At 41.4% G+C, this 20,119-nt stretch overlaps 2 protein-coding genes across 3 annotated transcripts; both read right to left on the bottom strand.

Moving 5' to 3' along the window:
* Position 1: 1 nt before the first annotated feature.
* On the bottom strand, positions 2-3,451 carry ube2a (ubiquitin-conjugating enzyme E2A (RAD6 homolog)). Its single transcript, XM_042074156.1, has 6 exons — positions 3,229-3,451; positions 2,853-2,933; positions 2,571-2,596; positions 1,631-1,720; positions 1,424-1,512; positions 2-1,295 (listed from the first exon to the last, which is right to left on the bottom strand). Exons 1-6 carry the CDS (start codon positions 3,270-3,272, stop codon positions 1,167-1,169), a joined length of 459 nt encoding a protein of 152 aa, XP_041930090.1. The 5' UTR covers positions 3,273-3,451; the 3' UTR covers positions 2-1,166.
* A 463-nt stretch (positions 3,452-3,914) lies between these two features.
* Positions 3,915-18,158, bottom strand: si:rp71-46j2.7. 2 transcript variants are annotated; one of them, XM_042074820.1, is made up of 16 exons: positions 17,811-18,156; positions 17,054-17,165; positions 16,606-16,819; positions 16,133-16,275; positions 7,903-8,062; positions 7,748-7,791; positions 7,315-7,502; positions 7,120-7,230; positions 6,911-7,036; positions 6,669-6,776; positions 6,408-6,566; positions 5,466-6,051; positions 5,294-5,357; positions 4,999-5,183; positions 4,819-4,907; positions 3,915-4,698 (listed from the first exon to the last, which is right to left on the bottom strand). In XM_042074820.1, exons 1-16 carry the CDS (start codon positions 17,991-17,993, stop codon positions 4,609-4,611), a joined length of 2,562 nt encoding a protein of 853 aa, XP_041930754.1. In that variant the 5' UTR covers positions 17,994-18,156; the 3' UTR covers positions 3,915-4,608. The 2 variants fall into 2 exon arrangements, with proteins under 2 accessions (XP_041930754.1, XP_041930755.1); XM_042074821.1 differs by lacking the exons at positions 3,915-4,698; positions 4,819-4,907; positions 5,466-6,051 and having other exon boundaries at positions 5,046-5,183; positions 17,811-18,158.
* Positions 18,159-20,119: the final 1,961 nt, after the last annotated feature.

The raw sequence follows: 20,119 nt of genomic DNA, 5'->3' as shown, positions 1-20,119 counted from the left end.
CTTTGATTTTACTGTTTATTTACAAGAAGTGAGAAAATGTACAGTTTCTTACATGGGTTACTAGTGCAAATTTGACACTCTGAAATTTGATGTGCATTAGAAAAAATGTTCATCCAGATGATTGGAATCAGACGCTGCATTAGAGGACAAGCACACAAGAGCGTCATGCCCAGGCTGTTGGATTAGAAACTCCTTGTGGGATTGAGAAGTAAACGGCACTTGAAATCAAACCAGAAAGGTGCGCAAGTAAACCATGCAAACCAGGTAGCAACAGGGTAGGGGACAGTGTATTGACAGTGAGTATACATCTTCAACAGTGCCTTGTCGATACATTCTGAGTCCAAGATTAGTGACACAATTTATGTGCTTCAGAACAGTTTCCCCTTTAAAAACTGAATCCAAAACAAACTGATAAAACAAGAGCTCCTTTCTAACAGGAAGTTGAAGATATGCCTTGGTGGATACTATTTTTTTTTTTTTGATACTCCCATCTTGGTGGATACTCTTAATCAGAATGCACATCACAATGTAAGACAGCCATACCTTTTCTGACATTACAAATGTATGTTTACACCACCAGTCGTAATTGTACTAGGGATGTCAAATAAAACTTAGATCAGGCACTGACCTGTCTGCCTGAACTAAATTTAGTTTCTTTAAACAAAACACATAATTTAGCTTAGGTAAAAATCAGTGAGAAGGGGTAAATAAAACATGAAGTTTATGTGAGACTTAATTCACTGAATTTGGGCATAAGAACACCAGATCAAAATATAACTCCTTACACCAAACTGCAATGCAACCAACTCTCGTTAACAATCAAAGAGCACTCAACTTGCACCTAAGGGGGCAAACTCCAAGTAAAATATGGCAGAAAAGAACATGTCCAATTTAAGGGGTGGCGGTAAAAAAAAAAACATGTTGCAAATAACCCAGGCACAACATGGTACATATAATTTAGTATAAATGTGCCTTTTGGGGGAGAGGGTCCTGCATGAGGGAGATCACAACACAACAGCACTCTAACCTTGCAAACAGCTAAGGAACAGACAATTCTACCGAGTAAGAGTAGGAAGATTCAAAACATGATGTGTATTTATTTTAGTCTTGCGCGAGACTGATGTATGGAGGCTGGGTACTGTTCATACTTGGTGAAGTCAGAGGGGTCAACAGTCTCGCCAGCTCTGTTCTACAATGGCTGACACACGCTTCTCATATTCTCGCTTGTTCTCCTGGTACAGTTGAGCTGCCTGGCTGTTAGCTGGACTGTTAGGGTTTGGTTCATCCAGTAGTGACTTAAGCATGAAAAAAGTAAAAAAGTTACACACATCAGTATATATAGTATTTCAAGAGTATAGCATTCTCATGCTGAATTAAGCTAAACATTTTTGAAACCTTGTGGCATTTATTAGAATATCAGTACCTGTATAGAGGTTAGGATTGAAGATACATCATAGGTGGGACTCCAGCGATTTTGAAGAATGTCCAAACATATACTACCGTCTGCATATACTAAACACAAAACACAACAGACCGTCATGATCATGTAATGAACACCATCATGTGTATCTCTGTACATCTTGCCTATAGAGTTACACTGTATGAACAAAGAAAAAAAAGCAATACCTACCATTTGGATGAAACATTTTGGAGACAAAACGAACTGTGGGGGGTTTGTTTGGGTATTCTTCTGTAAATTCTATTGTGAGCTTGAAAGTTCCTATAAAGAAATAAAACAAAACATTGAAATTTCATATAATTAAAGGTCAATTCAATAATAAGGCATTTTCTGACCCTGTGTTAAGTTACACTTTGTTCCTGTGTGATTTGATATGCCGACTTGATATTTGCAGTTATTTGGCTGTATTCATGCTTGAGAGACATGTCTGGATGAGGCATCATAGTACCATAGTGCCAGGATTGGGTAAAGAATTTTATACTGCTTTGCCCTGCCAAGTGTGCCATGTGCTCTATTCTTTAGAACACCTACGTAAGAGAAGCTATCTAAACAGCTATACAAGTCCCCATCGTTGTTTTCAATCTCTTACCTTAACAGTAGCACAATTCTTAAGGGCCATTTGCAATAACACTTAAGCATACTAAACAGCTTCAGTGGGACTGTGTGTAAGGTAGTACATAATCACTTGGTTGACTGCCATTACGACATGAGCAGATTGGGTTTTAGCCCAAATAGTCAGGAGTTTTCCTATTCAGAGTTACACATCTAACTACATCACCGACTGTAATCTCTCAGCACAACCATATTAGGTTAATGGTTACTAAGCAATGCAGTTGTCCTATTCCTGTTAAGATCATGCCCCACCCACTTTCAAGAAGAAATTTTCATCTAAACTTGTTCCATCTACCTATTTGTGCTGTTTTACAGGAGTAGAGTACAGGACAGGAGCCAAACAATAATACATGTACACTACACTTTATTTATGATCATCTAGAATGATCTACCAAATGGCTACAGACTGGTCCACCTGAGCAACAGATGAGTGGTGGGTGTGGTCAAGGTAATAAAAAAAAGAAAACGAATGTATGGTTATCTTAGCTATTAAACTTACCATCCTCAAAAGGTGTCCCTTCTGGCCTGTTGAAAGAAGGACAAACTTATTCATGTTGTTGAATCTCGTACTCCTATCAAGCAAGTCTTGACAACATAGACTATGCAGCGAAGTACAAATTAACTTGACCCACATGAAATAGCAAGACAAAACTAAGCAACACAACTCAAGCTGGCTATGTTGGTACGATGACTGACTTAAGTTAGGCTACGTCTCAGATTCAGACAAGCAGTGTGCCCTACGAGCTAGGAAGCCTTGACAGCTCTCCTAGCCACCCCTTACCCAAAAATGACTGCATTCCAGACCATGATATTATTTTCTGACGGGGCTCCACTTACTCCTGCTGGAGGATCCTCTTGAAGTCTTTAAACATAAGTCCAATGCAACAATTAAATTAAATACGAAAAGCACTAAAGGCTAAAGCCAAGAGATGTTAACATTAGATTTACTCCCAAGTTATAATTGTGACTTTGGACAAAGCAAACAACCACCGAGATTGGCAAAGGAAATTTAATGTTATTTAGACATTGGTCAACGTTATCTATTTTACGTTATATCACTAGTAAACCAGCTCTCAAGTCAACGCTAATATCTATTTCTCATGTAGCCGGCTAGCAATAAACAAGCAAAGGCCATATATTTTTTCCATGTCGCTTACCGTTTAAAATCTCTCATTAAACGTCGTCTTGCTGGAGTTGACATTTTTTTTCTAAATGACTAATACAGAGCTTATAACATCGACGTCAAAATTTGACTACGGTCTGCAATATTTTGTTATATTTGTCTATCCTACTTTTTATGATCAATCTGGCTAGCCAGTTAGCATGTAGCCTTGATATTCTTGCCTGTTTCACACAGCTAGGCTAAGCCAGGCTCTCAAGGGAACGGAAGTACCACTGCTGAAAATACCGGGGGGGGATACGAATAATCGAAAGGTTGTTATTGTTTTCTGTTCCAACTAAAACACAGTGGTCAACAATACAGAACACAATACTGACATGTTTCGGTTTTCACTTGAAATCAGATAATGTTACATTTTGACCAGGACTTCGTGAAACATTTTAATGCCTACGTATGTTTGACGACATACCTTCCAAGTTTGACAAGTAGGCTAAGCACGTTTCATTCTTGCAATACGTCATATGTGTAGCAATCTGTGCATAAAATTGGGATAGTATCTAGGTAGATCTACAGCTAATTAAACAGTACCTTCACTATTTACACCTAAGAATAATCTAGGCTATTCTACATGTAGCATAGTTGTCTACATAATAAAATAAATACAGCTATAATATGTAGGCTAGGCCTTAAGCAATATTAAAATAATGGACAGTACACTGTAACTTACAGGTGAAACACATTTATTGAAATTTGCAGAAACATTAGCTTTCTGGATACACTCATGAATCTCCCACACACATTTTAAAATAAACACATAACACATTTTAAAATAAACCTAACCCTTCAATTAGGCCAACAATCTTTCTTATTCTTAAATGGCTTTCAGTTTTAGTAGGCCTGGTTCATGACTTGTGGAGCATTTGTGGAGTTCCTTTTCAGAAGACATGAAAAGCTTGCTTCTTCAGAAATATAGGCTACTTAACTTATTTGTCATACACTGTACAACAAGTTTAAGTGAGGTTTGCATACAGTCCCATTGTGCTCCCTGAAGTCACATGAATGTCAAAAAAGTTCAGTTTAAAAAAAAAAAGTGTAGTAAATTTCAGCAATCAAGACATTTCAACAACCAAATAATAAAGTGATTTAAGTGGTGCATAGCAAAAAACTTCAGAAACATCAAAACAAAATTCTGCGGGGCAGCCAGAGATTGGGAAATGAATTAAAAATGTCATCACAGTATTCCATGAAGTATCAATTCATTTTGAACTTCACAGTTCAAATGCATTCATAAAAAGAGAGGATTTATTCAAAATATATTTATGTTAAAATATTACATGACCAGTACTATGGAATGATAAAATGTATACTAATTATTTTATAATAAATAAACAGCTAAAAAAACTGATTCTATTTGAAGTCAAATGACGTCTTTCACATATAGTTGAGCTATCACATTAAGAGCAGGTTCTCCGGGCAAGAATTCATGCAACAGGAATGATAGCAGCATCTATTCAGTTGAAAAAATGAAGACATTTCAGTCAACATCGACATTTCAATCAATAACAATATGTAATCCAATATGTAATCAAAGACAATGACAGAGCTTCCCAGGTGATAACATACTCACATAGGCCAATTTCCTGTTCTCCTCAGCCTCTTGGAAGATCTTAAACACTGTTTCCACATCAGTCTTCTTGAGTATAAGATACTTTGAATCTGAAAGCACAGCAAGTATTGCTTCAGACATACCCTTTGCTAATGTTACAGCAGTAAGGCTGTATTTAAAAAAAAAAAAGCACCCCCATACATTTGGTATTGATGAGTTGTTGAGCTCGTTCTCTCGTGCCACTCTTCTCCTCCTGAGTCCTTTGAGGTCTTGAGTCCATTGAGGTTTGAGGACCCTCGGGCCACTGCTTTTCCCGAGCAGTGTCAATGCAGGATGCCACCTGTGCTTCTGTAGGATTCATTCTATCCAAGAAGCTATTCACTTTCCTGAGAGGCACATACAAGGACACAAAACACTGTGTCAATAAACCTGCTACCTATCGAGTCTGTAAAAACATAATACAAAATAATATGAAGATTAAATGGTTTACACATACTTCTTCACCAAAGGCATAACTGGTTTTAAAATAGCATCAAATATGTTGAGGATAAATGAATTACCTAGAAACAAAAAAAAAAAACAATTCAGTTTGTCACGTTTATGTGGGCAGTTACATAAATGCTTATATTTTTCATCATGCAGTAATACTATGAAGAACAAGGACAGACCAGATATTTCTTTCAGCAAATCAAATATGGCTTTAGTAGCTTCCAGATGTTCCCAAGACTGGTTAGTGTTTTTCTCCAAATGGCTCTGAGTATGCGAGTCCTCTTTTGCTATGCAGCCTTGGTCTTTTTCTTTGCTCTTGTGCCTCCCAGCAGACATTTTGTGTAAAATGTTGTCCCTTTTACTTGTTTTGTTCCCCAGATGAGACCAAGAATCATTTAACACCAAAGAGTCTGAATTTTGATTGATTATTGTATGATGCACTTTGGGAATCACAGATTTAGCTTTGGCCAGAAATTCATCAAAACTTTCCGTGATACTGGAGAGCCCGCTGATTATGGCTCCGGGTTGATCACAGTCATCCTCTAACCCTTCAGATGTGCCGTCATCGGCTCGTGTAGGTTCAATCTCTTCAATCTGGTCAGTGTTACTGGCATTGGTAGGACACATACTCTTGAGGCTGGTGTGATGAGGTTCTTTAGTGTCTCCTTCAGTATGTTCCACTTCATTTTTCACAACCTCTAGCTTATTCATTATGACTGTAGTCTTCACGTCCTCTGTGTTCGCCTCTGCAACCGGGCTAAAGTGCTGAGAGTAACACAGTCATGCATCACGGTCATATTGACATACATCACCCAATTACAAATGACAGAAAGTGTTAGGTGTCATTTCTATCAAAATTGTATTCTGAAAAAAAAATGACGAGTCAAAAGGAGCGAATGCAGTTTCCACAATGACCAGTAGATGATGCTGTCTGCATTGATTTTGACAACTGCATGTATCTGATGCATGCAACTGTCTCTGATGTTATCAGCATTATAGTTTGCAGTCACACAGCATGACTGGATCTGTTGTAAGCCTAATACAGTTCAATGTGTCTTCTTTACATCGCTAAATATGCAACCTTGTATTCACATGAATATGACAGTCAAATCAAAGCTCACCTCCTCTTCCTCGTATGAAGGAGTCAGGAAGTAGGCGATGCCACTGACGAGACCCCACACTCCGCCACAAGGTTGCTCCTCGCTCAGCAACTTGTCCAGTGGACACAGGAATTGAAACACTGGCTGACTGTGGCCAAACTGGGAATCTGAAACCAGTTCCTGTTTTCCAGTGTACACTTTGTTACAATAATGTATCCTTTTTTGTAATGTCCCATGCCTATTATAAAGAATATTATAATTGTCATTTTAAATAATGTGTACCTGAAGAAAAGTCTGCAAAGTGGTCTTAGTTTCTTCTTGAAATGCTTCATCCAGATCCCTCCCTTTGTCATCAACTATGGCAGAAACCGATGGCAGACCTGACATGTCCTGTAAGTGACCGAGCATTCAACAGCACAGTGTTACCTTTGGCCAGTATTGGAGGTCAGGTGGAAGTTTCGCATTTCATTTATACATAAGTAGTCTGTGCAAACTGTAACCCCTAGAATTTAATTTGCCCTCACCTGCCATCGGCTATGGAAGAAGAGGAGGTCTGTTTGCGTCTTCATCACATCCCAGTGCAGATTTTCAGGGTTGTCTCGTTCTTCCAGATGAACTGTGAAACATAACTCCTCACTCTCTCGCTGAACCTGAAAGATAACAGAGAAGTGTCAATCAAGATGGTCAAACTTGGGAGGAGCAACGGAATTCACTTGATTTAGGCCTAACTTACATTCTTCACTGTGACATTCCAGTTACCCACTCTCCACATCTCATAAGACAACTTAAACTCCATCATGTCCTCCTGGACACTTGTAAGGTAGGTCTCGAAGTCACTGATCTCCTGACATGAGGGAAAAGACAATTCATTAATTGCATTTGAATCTTAATATTAAACAAAAACAGAACAAACATCCTGTCCTCTTACACTTTCAGAGTCTGTTTCACTCCTGACAGAGCCCTCATTGTTGCTGACAGCATTACAGTAATCCTCAGGGGAAGCTGAACTCTGGCGCTCTAGGGCCTTGTAGATCAGCTCCTGCTCCTTCTTCTTGGCCTTCTTGGACTTCATTTTTTCAAGAAATTTTGACCATCCTTCTTTTAATTTCTTACCAGCTTTATGGAGCACAAACATATCAAGTAGATTTGTCAATTCATACATATACCATATACAGATGTATTCTTTAGCAACTGCACTGATGACACTATAGATAGATAGATAGATAGATAGATAGATAGATAGACTTTATTGATCCCCAGGGGAAATTCAAATATATATATATATATATATATATATATATATATATATATATATATATATAAATATAAAGAGGCTTGGTGACACAATCAGTTGAACATACGTTTATTTCTCTTTCTGGAGATATCCTCTGCATCATCTGCTGAGCTGCAATATACATTTCTTTAATCAAACATGTGGCTCCTTCTCAAAACACAAAATTGCTTTTAAGGGTTTCCTTTAGCTACTCTGTGCTAATAAGCATGTGAAGCTACTTACGCTCCAGCGTCTTCAGACTCGGATGAGGAGGCACCGTTCTCTCTCTCGGACGCACGCAGGTCCTCCACAGATCGGCCGACAGCCACTCCATCCAGCTGGCTCACTATCAGCTGGTTAAGATTGTCTGGATCCGAGAGCCAAGTCACTAGAAGGTCTAACACTGAACAACAGTGAACACAGACACAAACAATATTTCAATGATAAAAAATATATTCAACCAGATCTTCAGTCAGCATTAATCACAAAAGCATGACTCAAACATGAGTACTATGGAGACTACTACTAGTACTACTATTAAGGAGATGATATGATGGTATGATACTAGTGAGCTCCTAAAAACACAAAACCTTGTAAACACTACCCAAATTCAAGCTTTATTCATCACATGCATAGATAAATAGATAGATACTTTATTGATCCCCAGGGGAAATTCAAGGTCACAGTAGCATACAGACAACACACACACACACATTCACTAACAGCAGAAAGTAATTAAAAGTATATAATATAAAAAAACACAACTAAGCAATAAGGACAGTAGAAGATAAATTTATACTAAATACTAAATATACTAAAATACAAAAGAGTAGTATACATTGCACACTGGAGGGTATATTTTGCTGACTTTATTTGGCGTGAACAACGCTAAATAACACTATTCTAAAAAAAAAAAAAACAGTATCCACATAGTTGTGATTAATCAAACAAGATGCGCTTGCAATGACTGAGGCAGGGACTGAGCCTGTGATTCTCTGTGCATAAGGTAAGTTAAGGTAAGGTGCTCTGTGTGAATGAGTGTCATGGTGATGGTGCAAATGAGTAAGTCAAACAGTGCAAGAATAAAGTCTATATATATATATATATTTATATTTATATATTAAGGAAGGTATAAGTGTGGTCACAGTTTGGCTGTGGCATGGAGGGAGGGGTTGTGCATATGTGCTAATATAGCACGCAAACAGTGAGGCAGAAGACAGTGGTAAAAAGTGGCTAGTGGATAGACAGTTCAAGACATGGAGGGGGTGAAGAGGCAGACAGACTATGCGGAGAAGTCTATTTCTCCTCTTCCCTTAAGTGAAGCATTGAACAGTTCAATGGCCCTGGGGACGAATGACTTCCTCAGTCTCAATCCAGTTTATTGTCCAAGTGGAGACCCAGGTACTTGTAGGTGCTTGTAGATGCTTACCACCTCGACATTGACCCCATCAATGGAGACTGGTAGCAGAGTGGGCTTAGACCTGCGGAAATACACCACCATCTCTTTGGTCTGTGAAGTGTTGAGTTGGAGATGATTGAGTTTGCACCATTGCACAAAGTCCTCCACCAGGCTCCTGTACTCCTCCTCCTGCCCGTTCCTGATACACCCCTCAATTGCAGTATCGTCAGAAAACTTCTGCATGTGGCATGACTCAGTGTTGTAGCAGAAGTCAGATGTGTACAGGGTGAACAGGACTGGAGAGAGCACAGTTCCCTGTGGCGCTCCGGTGCTGCTGATCACAGTGTCAGAGACACAGTTCTTCAGTCTGACGAACTGTGGTCGCTCAGTCAGGTAATCTGTAATCCAGGTTACCAGGTGAGCGTCCACACCCATCTGCAAGAGCTTGTCTCCCAGTCTGAGGGGTTGGATGGTGTTAAAAGCACTTGAGAAATCAAAGAAAATGATTCTCACAGCACTTTTCCCCTTGTCTAGGTGAGAATGTGTCCTGTGTAGAAGATAAGTGATGGCATCGTCCACGCCCACTTTCTCCTGGTATGCAAACTGTAACGGGTCTAGTGCATGGCGGACCTGGGGTCTGAGCATACCTAAGACCAATCACTCCATTGTCTTCATCACATGTGATGTTAGAGCGACAGGTCTGGTATTGGTATTGCACTGGTATTGAGGGGGTGTGGTGGTGGGGGCTGGCCACCTCCTTGATGTCCCTGTCAAGGCTGCCAGAGTCGTGGACGCCTCAACAGGCACAGGCAAGGAGGCGTCAGGCGGGGGCAGGGCGTGAGGTGATGGTGGCTTAGGTCGTTGGGTGTCACCGGGATGCAGAGCTGGAGAGACTGGGAGGCTGGGAGGTGGGGGTACGGCAGGCACGCAAACAAGAGCAGTGCCTGAGTCAGCCGGGGGTGGTGGACAGACCACTCCCATTGGAGCTGGAGCAGGGCAGTCAAACCTGTTGTAGAAGTGGTTCAACTGGTTCGCCCTGTCCAGGTCCCCCTCCACAGAGCTGCTGCTCTTCTTCAGGCCAGTGATAGTCTTCATGCCGTCCCATGCCTCCTTCATGTTGTTCTCCTGCAACTTCTGTTCCACCTTCCTTCTGCAGTCCTCCTTAGCCTCCTTCAGCTTGACTTTAAGTTCCCCTTGCACGCGCCTCAGCTCTGCCATGTCCCCCTCTCTGTACGCCATCTTTTTCCTATTAAGAAGGGTCTTGACATTGCTGGTTATCCAAGGCTTGTTATTGGGAAAGCAGCGTACAGTTCTGGTGGGAACAACAATGTCCATACAGAAGTTCAGGTAGTCAGTCGTGCACTGTGTGACCTCCTCTAAGTCCTCTCCATTCTGTAACACACTCCAGTCAGTGCACTCAAAGCAGGTTTGTTGTACATGTACAACAGCAGTGAAATGTAAAGTGTAACATCTCCAACCGTGCTGGAAGACAGAATCAAAAGACAATATAATAAATAAAAACATGAAACATAAAACAAACTGTAGCCTACTGAAATTAAAAAGATTATCTAAAAAGTGCAGGTGCAGGTGCAATGTATGCCAGTCCTGATGTGCAATGGCCTGCCCCTAGACCAAACGTACTGCCCGCAGAAAGAAGCTCTTCCTCAGTCTTTCGGCTCTGGCTGAGATGTAGGCTAGTCGTCTACCAGATGGTAGCCACTTGAAGAGGATGTGGTTGGGATGGTGAATGTCAACTGAATGGACCAGTGTCAGTACAGTCTCCTACAGGTGAGCTGGGCGCAGGTGTATGGAGTCGCACTAATTGCTTCCTGGTCTGGGCCTTTAAAAGCACTTCAGACGAGACCGGGTTGTCGACCGCCGCCGCTCCGTCTCTCCCGCACCGTTTAGGATTTTGTTTTGCTTATTCACTACACCGCATTACACTGACCGCTTACACTTTTATTTTCCAAATCCAACTCCATTACTGACTTTACTTAACCCATTCTGTTAAAGTCTATTCATTTAATAAATCTAATTATTTATATATATATATATATATATATATATATATATATATATATATATAGCTATCCGTGTGTGGCCTTTCCCTTCTCTGTTGCTTGCTTTGAGCCAGGCTTGTAACAGATTTGGGGGGCTTGTCCGGGATTTTGATCCATCGATTGGTAAATATGCGTTTTTTGCATTTCTCAATGGGGTAATGTTTGTTGTTAAACGCACGAGGTATTGTAGGCCGTTTTGAATAACGTGTCTAATTTGTTGGCTGTGTCTAATTTGTTGGCTGTGTTCGGATCCTGCGGAGATCCGGATACAGTTCAAGTTTGATTGGGCATTTCACGCATTAGAAAATATTGGGTAAGACACACGCGAATCCGTTTAATTAGGTTTGGAAGTTGTGTTGGGTTACGTCGGTGCGGGAGACAAGGAGACGTTTTTTTATATTGATAAACGTGCTCTTTTAAAAGTTTGATAGAAAATCAAAAGTGATAGAGAAATTGCTTTAGAACGACTGAGGTTAATTGCAGAAGGCAGGATTAGAGGTGATACCGGTGGCGATGTTCCGACTGGGCCAGTGCGCACCCCTGATATATCTAATATGGCCAGATTGCTACCAAGGTTTAATGAGAAAGATCCGGATGTGTTCTTTTCACTGTTTGAAAGTGTGGCAGATGATCGTGGTTGGACCGATTCTGAACGAACGTTGTTACTCCAGAGTGTTCTGGTTAGAAAAGCGCAGGAGGCGTTTATTGCTTTGTCGGTACCTGAAAGGAAGATTTATAAAAGTGTGAAAGATGCTGTGCTTAAAGTATATGAGTTAGTTCCAGAAGCATATAGACTGCGATTTCGTAATTGGAAGAAGGGAGCAGGTAACACGTGCCATGAACCGTGCCTCTGGAACTGAGGTTTTAGAGAAAAATCGTAAGCCTGATTCGCAGCCTATTGTGTTGCCAGATTTGCCATCTTCTCTGTCCCTTAGTGATTTTGTTGCAGCTCAGAAAGAGGACTCAACCTTGAGTGAACTGTTTGCTAGGGTTTTAGCTGTTGAGGAGCTACATAGTGCAGCGAGGGGTTATTTTGTTCAGGATGGGCTGTTGGTCCGTAAGTAGATGCCTCAGACTAATGATGTGTTTGGGGATCCTGTTTTCCAGATAGTAGTGCCTATGAAGTTTAGAGACTGGTGCTACGGACAGCTCATGGTGATATAGCGGGCTATTTGGGTGTGCGACGTATGACAGACTTATGAAGTACTTCTATTGGCCTTGCCTAAAGAAGGATGTGGCATGCTTCATTAAGACCTGTCATACGTGTCAGTTAACTGGAAAGCCTAATCAGGTGATCAAGCCAGCTCTGCTTTACCCTATTCCAGCTTTAGGTAACCCATTTGAGCATTTGCTAATTGATTGCGTTGGACCATTGCCTCTCTCTAAGTCCGGGTGTGTTTACATGTTGACTAATGTGTCAGGCTACCCGTTACCCCGCTGCCTATGCGTTACGTACAATCTCTACCAAGTCTGTGGTGAAGGCTCTCTCTCAGTTTATCTCCATCTTCGGCATCCCTCAGACTATTCAGAGTGACAGAGGCTCTAATTTTACATCACGTATGTATTCAGAAGTGCTTGAGCAGCTGCATGTTAAACATCAGCTTAGTAGCGCGTATTACGCACAGAGCCAAGGCGCTCTGGAGTGTTTTCACCAGACGCTCAAGTCATTGCTTAGGGGTTACTGTGTTCAGCTCAGCAAAGACTGGGAGGAAGGGCTTCCATGGTTGTTGCTTGCAGCACGTGAGGTAACACAGGAAAGTACATGTTTTTAACCTAATGATTTGGTGTTCGGCCATAGAGTTTGTGGGCCTTTAGCTGTCCTGCAGGATAAGCTGAAGTGTCCTGAGAGTCCCACTAACTTGTTGGAGTATGTGAATGGTTTCCGCCGGAAATTGTTCTTAGCTTGTGAGATGGCCGCAGAAAATCTGACCAAGGCTCAAAAGAAAATGAAGAGTTGGTATGACCGCCAGGCTGAGCCGAGAGTGTGCAGTCCTGGAGATCAGGTTCTGACATTGTTGCCGATAGCCGGTTCCCCCTTCCTTGCTAAATACACAGGTCCCTACACGGTTGTTCGGCAGGTGTCAGACCTGAACTATTTAGTTTCAACCCCTGACTGTAGGCGTAATACGCAACTCTGTCACATTAATCTTTTGAAACCACTACAGCAGGTCTCCAGTTTCTGGGGCAGCAGAGACTGGTGACCAGGCTAAGTCAGTTGCTTTGGCTGCAGTTGCTGGGATGTCTAGCTTCTCTCCCCACATGGTGGCAGCGTGTGGTGATGAGGATGTGGTTAGCCCAGACGACTGTGTGCTCCAGCCTCGATTGAGGAACTCAAAGAGAAGTTGTCTAACTTAGACACGCTACTTGGGCATTTGTCCAAGGAGAGGGCATCAGAGGTTGTGTCTTTGATTTCTAACTTTCCTGCCTTGTTTCCAGATACACCGTCGTGCACTCATCTGATCGAGCACGATATTGATGTGGGTGACGCTGCGCTGATAAGGCAGAGGTTCTATCGGGTGTCACCAGAGAAACAGCAGCACCTAGAGGCAGAGGTGAAGTATCTCTTGGATAATGGTTTGGCAGAACCCTCTTATTCCAGTTGGGCTTCACCTTGCATTCTAGTTAGTAAACCTGACGGGACGTATAGATTCTGTACTGATTATCGGAAACTAAATAACATCACAAAGCCAGATTCTTTTCCGCTCCCTAGGGTTGAAGACTGTGTTGACCGGGTAGGATCAGCCAGGTTCGTAAGTAAGTTTGTTAGCCTTTATAACACCGTCTGGTCTGTACTCATATTCTGTGATGAGCTTTGGATTACGCAATGCGCCCGCCACATTTCAGCAACTAATGAACCTCGTAGTCTCTGGTTTACAGGGCTGTGCTGTTTATTTGGACGACGTGGTCGTGTATAGTGACGGGTGGTCTGAACATCTGGAGCGTATCCAGGCTCTCTTTACACGGCTAGTTGAAGCTCGTCTCACTGTAAATCTCGCTAAGTGAGAGTTTGCCCAGGCGACAATTGTTTATCTAGGGAAGGTGGTGGGGCAAGGCCAGGTGAGGCCTGTGCACGCTAAGGTGGTGGCTATCAATAATTTCCCTGTTCCAGCTACCAAACCTGAGCTCCGACGCTTTTTAGGTATGGTGGTGTATTATCGTAGCTTTTGTGCTAACTTTTCCACTGTTGTTGCCCCATTGACCGACCTTTTGAAGGGCCGTGTTAAATTTGATTGGACTGTGACTTGTCAAGCCGCATTTGATAATGTGAAGTTGTTGTTAACATCTGTTTCTGTTTTAATGGCTCCCCGCATGGACCAGTCATTCCAGATGCAGGTCAACGCTAGCCACGTGGGTGCTGGGGCCGTACTCTTGCAGGGGATGAACAGGGAATAGACTAGCCAGTGTGTTTCTTCTCCAAAAAGTTTAACCGCCACCAGTTAAATTATTCGACCATCGAGAAGGAAACACTATCTTTAATCTGGGGATTACAACACTTCGATGTTTATTTAAGTGGGGGCGCTGTTCCGGTTACCATTTATTCTGATCATAACCCACTAACGATATTCTCTAAAGAGCCCAAGTCAGCGCCTTATGCGCTGGGCGTTATTTTTACAACCATATAGCCTACTGATCCGGCACATTCAGGGTGTGGACAACATCATGGCAGAACCCCTAGACCAAAGTTGAGTACTTTTTAACAACTGCTATTTATTCATATAGAAAAAAAAAAAAAAAATTATATATATATATATATATATATGTGTGATATGTATGTAAGACATGTGAGATGTTTGTCTTAGGTTTGGGTGCTGGGGAAGGGGTGCGTCATTTTCCAGAGTCTCTCTTTGAGAGGCCTCTGTTTTAAGGAGGGAGGTGTCACTTAACCGATTCTGTTAAAGTCTATTCATTTAATATATATATATATATATATATATATATATATATATATATATATAGCTATCCGCGTATGGCCTTTCCCTTCTCTGTTGCTTGCTTTGAGCCAGGCTTGTAACACAAGAGACACGCGGAACCATTGAGACTGCTAGAAGCCTGCTAAACATGCTTAATGGTGTCAGCAATGTGCTGCTGTGATATGTTTTGCTTCATTTCCACAGGGTGTTTCTACCCAGAACACAGGCCTGTATAATGCATATTGTGGATGGCTGGTAGAAAAGACATTTGTTTATATGTCCTTCACATGGCCATACCATCAAAATGAACTTGTAGATGATACCATTACTAGTTGTCCCATAAAAGAATACCTCAAAAAGTGGTGCATTTTTGCATAGGGTTGCTTTAATAACACACGGCACACTACCAAATGGTTGGGCAGATATTTCATGTCACACAGGGCTTCATAAACAAGGTAAATGTTACTGAAAATGCAACAGCTCGGCAATCATTTTAATCATCAATTATGCATGATGCATGAGCACGTTAATATTTGGATAGCTACACTAGTATGAAGTGATCTAACCCATGTAAGGCAATAGATCAGTCGAAAAAAGGAACTAATCTTTGATACAGAGTGGTGTGGTGGACAATGTGGTGAAGGGCGAGAGAAGTCAAACTTAAGATTCAAACAAAGTTCTCTCAGGCAGGCTCTTATTCAAAGTTATATTTGTACTTGACTATGGTGCAATCTTGCTGGCCCACATGTGACACGTGTACAGTGACTGAAGTCAACTGTTTGTTGTTGTTGATATAGTTCAGGAATAGGTTGTTGTCACTACTGAATACAGGGCAAAATGTAGTCAGTATGACACTAGGACGACCGAAAGGGGTTTCATCATGCTAAAGTCCATTCTAGTTAGTGCACAAGCCAAGGCATGCGCAGGAGGTATGTATTCAATTTTAGTCTCAACAGAAAGGCGTGGAGAGGCAGAGGTTTTTACTCAAACTGAATTGCCATGGGAGCAGCACTGCACTGTAAGTGAAGATGGTGTAAATGATCACCTCCTCTTAATGACCCTGTCCTGTCATGCTAGCGGAAACATCAAGAAAGGGTTTATACCTTTTACAGCAACTACTTCATTTAAAATACAGCGGTAGAGTTCAAGGTCCCACAGGGTCTCCGGGAGGAGGTTCCGCACAAGGGCTTCAGAAAACACCCGGAGGACTCTCATCTCCTCTGCTCGGGAGCTGAACAGAGGGGCTCTGAGACCAACAGACACAAAACAGGAACCAAAGTGAGAGATAACAAATGCAGTTGCAGAGCATTTTGAAAATGAGTCAACAGATGTCACAAACTACACAAACTGAAAAGTCTCCACTTTATCCAGGTTCATGGTGCTAATAGGTCTAAAGTCCCAAACAGCATAGTTAACGGTCACAACAAAACTGTTAATACTTAATCTTTTCCACAACATGGCTTGAACATTTATGAAGCACATCATCTCAGTTGGCATTGAAACTATGCTTAGGGAACAGATTAAAAGGCTTCATTGTCACAGTTTCCTGTACAACTTCCCTCTAAAACCAACTCACTCTTTAGACTGCTTTGCATTATGCAGGTGTTGGCTGAGGATGCGAATGCACCCCACACTTGCAGCACAAAGATCAAACCCTCGTGCCCTACTGATGAGCCGATCAACAAATAGGTCAAACTCAGTCTTGAGAGCTCCATGCAGTGGCTGGCTGGTGATGGCCTCAGGTACATTGTACCAAGGAACGAATGTCTGCTCATATGCACACTCAAACACTGGAAGAAACAGCACAGCAAGGAGTATTACAATATTTTGTACATCCGCATGCAAAACACAATATCGCACTATCTATCCAAGTCGAGAGTTTGAAATATCTTGCCAAGGCAGGTTGTAAACAGCGTTGTCAAAAAAAGCATTCCTTTTTAGGGTGAGAAAGACATATTGCTCACCACTCAGTGGGCTGACAGCTGTTTAAAAGCTTCTAATAGGGCGTGGTCACAAACTCTCACCTTTTTGAAGAGATCTCTTAACATTTACATATTGTAACCCATGTGATGATTCCTCCTTAGTACTGATCATACTGCTCCCATCAGAACTGCATATTTTCTCCTCATTTATTTCCTGGAGAATATAGGATGCATTTCATGTTTTCTGACAATAATGGATTCTTTTAGCCAAAGTTTTATTTAGTTTATTCGGTCCAATAATACCAGCTAAGCGTTTTTTAGTGCGGAGTTGACATTCACAGGCTTGGCTATGGCATCAATGTCACCTTGCTGAGAACCACCAAAGGAGTTGCGACAGTAATCGTATTATTGTCTGGGTATAGGGGTATGTCATAACTCAACCATGTTGTCACAGAAAATGAAAATACAGGCAACCCACATTCTTGAAGAAAGTGTAGTCTTGGTTTTGTCCAAAACATTCCCTCCTTCACAAAAATCACAAAGAGAATACTAACATCTTACTTTTCGTGAATATTATTTGTGGCCCACAGTAATTCAATTCTATTGCCAATAATTAACAGCGGTTAAGGTCTCCTTAAAATTAAAATGCATTGAAAGCAATGTCATGATCATTTTCCCTGGTTTCCCAGCGCTTTTCCATTTGTTGCGCTGTGTAGCTAACTTATCCTAAATGGGCTACATATTGCGTTTCTCGTCCTTGCAGGAAAACCATAGACAACAAAATCATCACATCACAAGCGTTTGTCTACGGAGCGGGCTGTGACAAGACGCTCAGATAAATCAACAAAGTAAAGTTTACCTGATTTGGTGAATTTTCAGCCAAGTCATCTGTCTGTGTACTACATTCAACAGACCTTTTGAAGAGCTTAAAAGACAAAAGAACGCAGATAAACACGCCTAACTGGAGAGTAACTTCTCCGTAATCTGAGAAATACCACATGAAGCCAATAGCCGTGGCAACGAGGAAACGCTTCAAGTACATTTTCAAAAAAAATACGCTGTAGTCAATGTGCTGCTTTTCTCTGCAAGCATATAATCATTATTCGTTTATCGTCTCTCTCTCTCTCTCTTCTTCGCATTTTAAGGTGGAACTACCGATGGACTATGGCCGGAAGAAAATTATGTTAAAAGTGAGAGGCTCAATCCTGCCGTGTCAACGTGATTGGCTCAAAAATACTTTTTCCTGTAAGTGACTGTCTAACGACCCCTCCCTCCTTACAAAGATATGGTAACGTTTACTCACTATGTAGGCTATAAATATAAATGCTGTAGCCTCTTAAAAACACAAAAACAGAAAAATGTATTTGAACGTATAGCCTATAGGCCTTATATTATGTTCAAATGAAGTGAAGCATCACTCATGTTCAACTGACTTGGTTGATGAGTAGGCCTAAAATACAAGAGTCAAGCACTCGACAAGGATGGCAAAAATACATCAAAATGTATTTTCAAATGCAAATATAGGCTACCCTAATTTTAGGTGTTCCACAATAAACTAAATACAGTAGCCACGCCATGTATCAAAATAATTAGCATTTTGAAAATACTAAAACATACTCCTTAAAGGGTGCATGAAATCACTTTGTAAACCTTCCATATCTGTCTATTTAATCTATTCCTTCATCACTACACTGACTCAGTTGATAAAGTGTTTGAGAGCAACAGCTTGACTACATCTCAGAGTTTATATCTGAGATGTACTCAAGAAGTCAACAACTTGTCAAGTGGTAGGCCTACAAACCAACCACCGAACCTATACTTAGAGCCATAGAATGTGGGCTTAAAGCAACCCAATTTATTAAGAAATCTAGAAGAAATCTATTACCTTAAAATAACGGCTTTAAACTCTCGGTACACTGATATAGTGAATTACATTATCAATCGCCCACAATGATTTTGAACTGTGAAGCTGTTGATCGAGTAGGATCATGACCTTTAGTTCCAGACATCCCAAGTCTCCCGGAAGTTCCGGGAGTCTCCCGCATATTGATAGCGGCTCCCTGACGCCCGCAAATTAGATAAAATCTCCCGGAATCTAGAGTGAGCGATCAAGAGCGCGCATGGAGTGTGCGTCTGAGTGTAGCGCGCGCACGACAGGAGAGAGAGAGGGGTGGTGCGTGTGTGTCTGAGCGCATCCAAGACAGAGAGCATCCTGATTGGCCTGTTTCGCTAAATCAACCAATCAGTTTTCAGTGTAGACGGGCTTTTATCTCTTTTCTCCCGAACTTAATGAATCAGTTCAGTGTATAGAAACAGCAGCGTCATGGCAGAGTCAGTGCCTCAAAAAAAGGAAAATGTAAGACCCATTTCCAAGTGTAGGCTACCCTTGTCTCATAAGAGTAAAACATAACTAGAATGTAATGCCAGAGGAATTACAATAGTGGATGCAAATCTGCTGGCTTAATGTTGGTGGGGATATTCCTTGAAAAAAAAAAAACCCATTAAATCACTTAATCTTTGAGTTCATACAAACCCTCGTACAAAAAGACCTTGTGTGTCAAGGTGTTCTTGAGATATAACACTCAAGGTGTTTTTCACCTTGACATTTGACCTTTGACCTCCAACATCAATTCACTTCATCTTTGAATCCATACAAATACTCATACCAAATTTCAGGCATGTATGTCAAGGCATTCTTGAGATATCACACTCAGACCAAAGATAATGAATGCGTAGCAAGATGGGTCGTCCTAGTTCATGTCTATGAGGGCAAAGTGGAGTTCAGTCAGAGACGGGCTCTGGTTCAGTTCCCGCCTGCACAGGGGCGTGTCACTGACGTATGACTTATGTTTGAACGCCTCGGTTCCACGCCAGACAAGCCGGAGTACAAAATAAACTTGGTGTACACCTTCATTAATGTTGATTTTCTCCCGACTGGAGGGTCATACTATCACGACATTCTACTGAAATAGGGAGGAGGGTTTGGAGATCATGATACCGTGTCCGAAATGTGCATCCATTGCTCAGAAAAATAAGGCTTTGACAAATTCTGGGAAATTCTTGGATTCTGCCATAGACCTCAATGTTAAAAAGAGAGCCCGATCACTGCATAAATGTGCGGGGGCGTGTACTGCTACCCTATTTGCATAAATTTCCAGGGACAGGAAA

This window comes from Alosa sapidissima, chromosome 20 (assembly GCF_018492685.1).
Source record: "Alosa sapidissima isolate fAloSap1 chromosome 20, fAloSap1.pri, whole genome shotgun sequence".
NCBI lineage: Eukaryota > Metazoa > Chordata > Actinopteri > Clupeiformes > Clupeidae > Alosa > Alosa sapidissima.
Note: the sequence above shows the minus strand (reverse complement) of the source record. Positions and strands in the feature narration are given on the sequence as shown.